Source organism: Myxocyprinus asiaticus, chromosome 42 (genome assembly GCF_019703515.2).
Source record: "Myxocyprinus asiaticus isolate MX2 ecotype Aquarium Trade chromosome 42, UBuf_Myxa_2, whole genome shotgun sequence".
Classification (NCBI taxonomy): domain Eukaryota; kingdom Metazoa; phylum Chordata; class Actinopteri; order Cypriniformes; family Catostomidae; genus Myxocyprinus; species Myxocyprinus asiaticus.
In genome coordinates this window covers 6,180,766-6,187,054 of record NC_059385.1, presented here as the reverse complement: position 1 = coordinate 6,187,054, position 6,289 = coordinate 6,180,766, and the positions used below count along the sequence as shown (strand labels likewise).

The 6,289-nt window shown below is 35.7% G+C and overlaps 1 protein-coding gene across 1 annotated transcript; it reads right to left on the bottom strand.

Moving 5' to 3' along the window:
* Positions 1-3,383: 3,383 nt before the first annotated feature.
* On the bottom strand, positions 3,384-5,424 carry LOC127432818 (stanniocalcin-like). The gene is made up of 4 exons (XM_051684248.1): positions 5,313-5,424; positions 4,692-4,834; positions 4,134-4,345; positions 3,384-3,666 (listed from the first exon to the last, which is right to left on the bottom strand). The coding sequence occupies exons 1-4, from the start codon at positions 5,422-5,424 to the stop codon at positions 3,384-3,386; spliced, it is 750 nt and encodes a 249-aa protein (XP_051540208.1).
* Positions 5,425-6,289: the final 865 nt, after the last annotated feature.

Here is a 6,289-nt window from a genome sequence, read left to right as displayed (position 1 = left end):
TATAATTCAGTTTTTTAAAAAACCCAAGTGTGGGGTAAAAGGCTCCCTCACTTGGGGTAAAATGCCCCTAGGGGGTTTAAAGTGATATCGTGTAGATACCAGGCCAGTAGTTATAGGGCACAATTTGTCAACTAATGCATATAATTTTGAGACACAAAGATGATTTTTTGAGTAACAAATTAAGATTATGCTTACGGTACAACAGGGCTAAAGGCTCCGCAGGGTAAAAGGCTCCATTAATTATATTTTCTCCCAAAACACTAAATAGCATCAAAACATACCACAGAACTTTCCTAAACACCTGTTTGTCACTATACACTGGAAAATGTTCCTGTTCCATGAGATCTTTGCGTGAGGTGTCTAAAGGTTGATTTTGAGGCAATTTGATCTCATTTTTATTATTTTTTAAAATGTTGCAAATTTATGTAACTAATGAAAATCCCTGAAATTAACACATTTATTTTGAGAGAAAATACTTATTTATCATTTTCAGTTTTGTTTAAACATTTTTCCCTATAACTATTGCCCCGGTATCTACACTTTATCACTTTAAACCCCCTAGGCAACTTTTACCGCAAGTGAGGGAGCCTTTTACCCCAAGTGTACCTTTACTCCCTCACCACCTTTTTTAAAAAAAACTGAATTTTAATCAAAATAACTTTCCATTATTATTTATTTTCATACACATTATGTTGCTCCATCAATTTTCACAAAAAATAAATCAATTTCTTTGATCTTGATACAATTTGTGACCAGAAAAAAAAGCTACATTTCCTTAAGGGGTGCCTTTAGCCCGATTGTACCCTACTCAAAATAACTACTTCAGAAAACATCAACCATTTCCTGTTAATCTCAAACACTTTTGGCATTTTATTACATCTCAAGTATTCTATAAACAAACTAATCTCTATAATGATTGGATGAGTCAATGTAAGCCCACTTTGAACATTTTTCGTATCAAATCTATTCCCCTCACAATGTGTTTTATAGGGGTCTTTAGCCCCTGCAACAGGGGGGCTTTTTACCCTAAATACTATCCTTTCACTTATTGGACAGTTATTGGAAAATGTTTGATTTAATGACCTTAAACAAAACTGAAAATTATAAGTATTTTGTCTCAATAGAAACGTGTTAATTTCAGGGATTTTCATTAGCTACATAAATTTGCAATATTTAAAAAAATATATAAAAAAAATAGATCAAATTGCCTCAAAATCAAACTTTAGACATTACACACAAAGATGTCATGGATCAGGACATTTTCCAGTGTATAGTGACAAACAGGTGTTTGGGAAAATACTGTGGTAGTTTTTGATGCTATTTAGTTTTTTTTGGGAGAAAATAAAATCAATGGAGCCTTTAGCCCCGTTGTACCCTAATAACAGTATCATCTTTCTGTTTACACCAGTTTCTCCCCCTTTTGGCCACCAAAAATTAGGAAAAAGGTAGAAACGTTGCCAAAAAAGACTTTGCTTTCTAGCTCTCCTTGATTAGATGTTTATTTGTTTAGTCTTAGTTAGGCCACCATACCACACTACTTATGTCTTGTGCAACGGTTCATGGAAGTTTTGAAATTGGCTTTCTTTTAGAAAATTGTGTGGTTGCAATCATCTCTTGTCAGTTACGTAATTCTTGACCGCAAAGGTTGAAGGTCAAGGTAAAATATAATTGAGTTTTCAAACTCACTCATTTCTGGTTGAAATCAGCATGTTTACATGCACACCAATATGCCGGTAACAACAAAAAATCAGCGTATTAAAAAAAATCCCTCAACGCAAGGAAACCGCATCAAAAAGATTTGAAATCATCAGATTATTCTTTGCTATTGACGTCAAAATGTAAACAGGCATGCGCACAACACTTGTACACTTGTGGATAAGCCGGTAAGAACGTCGGTAAAGTTGTTTACTTGCAACGGGTCTCTCTGTGTCCTGCAAGACTACTACAAGACACGGCCACTACAAGTTACGGCTCCGTTCAAATAACTAGTGAAATGCTTTCATGTTGCAACACATGGATGTCACATTCATACACTTTATTTTTTTGTGCGGCAACCCTACATCGACATGACATAGATTTAAACATTGGAGTCATATGGATTACTCTTATGTCTACTTTATATGCTTTTTGGACCTTCAAAGTTCTGTCCACCATTCACTTGCATTGTATGCACCTACAAAGTTGAGATTTCCTTCTAAAAATCTTTGTGTGTCTTGCAGAAGAAAGAAATTCAAACAAATCTGGAATAGCATAAGGGTGAGGAAATGATAAGAGAATCTTCATTTTTGGGTGAACTATCCCTTTAACAACTAACTTTACATTTTGAAAAGCAGGGCAGCTTTGCCATTTTAGGTTATAATCAGCAATACACACTTCTTTTGAAGAACAACCACAATTCTATTGCATAGGATGCTAGACTATATTTTGTGTTGTTGTCAAAAGAGGTAATACTTCTCATTTACTGTATGTAGTAACATACTGAAGTGTAAATGTGAAATGTGTGAGCCAAGACAATAGTTAGCTTATCCAGATAGCAATGGAACATAATGGGTTAGAAAACAGCACCAGCTTGTGGATAAGGCGAGTATTGCAGTGTTATGTGCTCAATTGCTCATTTAGATTCTATTGTCTAAGTGCGTTTATGGATGCTAATTGCCACACCATGCACACATTTCATACTGTAATGAATAAAACATCTGTTTAGTGTAACAGGCAGTTTTTAAACTTTATTTTTTTCCAAGCATATTCAACTATACAATAACACCATCAACAAAATATGTTCATCTTATGTATAATATTTTCTATGACCAACATAAGAAACATACAGTGTCTGTCCACAAAATTAGTTTCTCTCTCTTAATGAATAAAGAATCTTTGAGCTGAACTAGTGCAAACATTTCAGACTTTGTTGACTAGATAAAATAAACAAACATAAGCTAAATAAATTACATTTGGTAAGAATATATATATATAATTATATTCAATGAACATTAATAAATAGCTTTGACCTGCCACTACAAGTTGGTAAACGTGTCAGGTATCCTTTTACAAAATGTGGTGCAACAGATTTAGCTTCTCTTGCATTATTTTCCAAATCCACAACAAGGTCATAATCTAAAAATACAATTAAATAGTAGAAGTCTAAAACATTCATATGCAATAAATGACATTGGAATGTACATTTAATGCAATGCAATCAAATAATTGTTGGTTTCTATGAACTAAGTGAAGATTCATTTTATGTCCCATTATATACTCAAATGATACAATCACTACTCTTCCAGTTATATGCACCATTATTATGCATGACTGTGCAAATGGAAACTGTGCTTTTAATAATCGTGTTACTGAATATGCAGCAGTGGGCATAAAAGCGTGCCACCCTAAGAGCTCCCTTCAGTTGAGCGTTTCCTGGCGAAGAGGTGAGTGGGATCCCTGTTGCGGAGGTTGGGCTGGATCTTGAACATGGGGGGCCAGCGGAACCCGGTGCGACCCTCAATCCCAGCAGACCCTACTGCAGCTGGTTCGGATGGGCAGGGTTTGTTCTGAAGCAGCTGCAAGAGGGTAGCCATGTTGGGCCCCAGTCTGGACACTAGCCCAGCTCGCACCACCTCAACAGTGTCATCGTCGCACTCCATTAAGCTCTGTAGAAGTGTGCTGTAATACCTGAATCGCAAAAACATGATTGCATCAGTGTGCAGTCGAGTAATTACATGCAATATTGTTCACTTTAAAGGAAACATTTATAAAAAACTGTATTGTAAATATTTACTAATCCTCATGTTGTTCCCAACCAGAAAGTTGTTTTTTTTTTTGTGTGGAACACAAGAGGAGAATCCATATGACTTGTGTGCTATATTCAAAGTCTACTGAAGCCATGCAGTATGTTCTTACTGAAATGTAACTCAATATTGACAGATGAAATTTTCGCCTTTGCCAAAGTTCTAAAATCTCATTCATATCAATGTTGAAAAATAAAAATAATTTATATATACTGCATATAGGTATGCATATAGTTTAAAGATAAAATGTATTTATATAGTATATAGTTTAAAGATATAACTACATTTGAGTTTGGAATACCATGAGGGTGCAGTGAATCACTCATTCAAAGAAAGTTAGTATGGTATTACCTGTTTGGGAAGTGGCTGGGCACCTGGACGACATCCCCAATGGCTTCAGGATTGGATTGGGCCACTTCACAGATGTCAAGCTTCTTGTAACATTCCTCCTGCACTTCAGCAATCATCTTCTGGAAGGTGGAACAGCGTCTGATGGTCTGGAAAACCTTAGAGGTGACACCGTTGGCAATGCATTTGATGCTTTCTTTCACAAAGGTCTTTCCCTATAAAAGAAGGTTACTTACATAAAAAACAAAAAACAAACATACAAATGAAGAATAAAAAGTTGCAATTCTAATACACAGAGCAAATCATTCTAGTGAAGTCATCATTTACTCTTCTTCATGTTGTTCCAAATTGGGAAAAAAAAGAATGGCAGTCTCCAGCCCCATTCAGTTTCACTGTACACAAAAAAGATGCAATGAAAGTGAATGGTGACTGAGACATACTGCCCATCTTCTTTAGTATTCAACAGAAGAAAGAAAGTCATACAGGTTTGAAGTAAAATGAGGAGTAAATGATGACAGAATTTTCATTTTTGGGTGAATTATTATTTTTTTTTTTTTTTACCTCTGTATTGAAAATTGCAGCTGTGTGGAAGAAGGCGTTGCAGATTTCATGCATGCCGTCAGTGTCGCAGGTGGAATTCTCCAAACAGGCGAAGGGTGCACAGCCCACCTGCAGAGCACCGTTCAGGCAGCGGGCAACATAAGCTGGAGGAAAAGAAGACTTGTGACATTTTGGACAGTTTTAGTATAGAGACAGTCCACATGGAGCAAACTGTACTGAACTTGGAATGTTCCTTTAAAATGTCTTGCTCATGGCCACAGCTTCTGGGATTCAACCTAACCTTTTGGTTATGAACCCAGGTCTTGAACCACAAAGCAATAACACCATCAGAGAAGAATAAAACTAGAATTGCCCAGTGCAAAAAAGAAAGACATTACCCTGCTGGAAAAATCCATGTACCAGCATTTGGAGCATGGTATAGATGGTTTCTAGCTTAAGAGGGTCATTAACTGGTGCAAGCTGGTAGACGATGTTGTAGCAGCAACAAACCAGCTGCCATGTTCCAAAACACAGTTACCAGGTTAAGCTGGATTTTCCCTCAATGTTGAAATGCTTTTTTGAACATTTGTCCATGCATTCTCTAAAAACTAAAGACATTTCTGTTAAGGAATTTCTACTTACTAGGGCTGTTGGCTGAGAATCTTGCTCGCTTTGGTTGCACAGGTTCTTGATCCGTTTCATATGCTGATGCAACCAAAACAAAGAGCAAAAGAAACCCACTCTTCAGCAGCATGTCTACACCTCTAGCTGTCAATCCACCAAAAAGGAAACCTTTGCTGATTTCACTTCTTGTCTGAGCTGGAACTCCTTTTTGAGTTTGTGTTGCAAGTTGATGACAGCCTCAGATTTATACAGATCTTCAGCTGAGCTTGACGGGTCATAAATCCCCATCATCACCAATCAGAATGGAGGATCTGAAACCTAAACTTTCCATCTCTTCGTAAATATTCATGGGCCAGGATTAATGCAGGCCCACCTGATTTTTATCTCAGGTTGGACTTCCAGAGATTTACATATTTAAAACTTTATAAAAACACATTTTGAATGTTGTCACCTATGAAAAAAAAAATAAATAAAAAAATAAAACCATTTGAAGAACAGTAATCGTCAGTATTTATGTCTTGTTGTCCGGTAGAATGTCTAAACATTTAAGTTGTACCTCACTGGCAAAGTGTTTTAAGCATAAAACTCAAAAAGTAATATTTTGTTATACTGAAAAACAAGAAAAAAAATATTCTGGGCTTATTACAGGTTAAGCTCAATTCACAGCATTTGTGGCACAATGTTGATTACCAAAAAAAAAAACAATTTTTTGTAAATAAATAAATAAAAATCGAGATTACAGTGAGCCACTTACAATGGAAGTGAATGGGGCCAATTTTTGGAGAGTTTAAAGGCAGAAATGTGAAGCTTATAATTTTATAAAAGCACTTACAATAATTCTTCTGTTAAAACTCATGTATTATTTGAGTTAAGTTGTTTAAATAATATTTAGTCATTTTAGGGTTTATGGTGTTACATTGTCATTACAAATATTGGATACAGCTTTACACAAAAATGGTTAATCAGTGATTTTATCACACTAAAATCATGTTAAC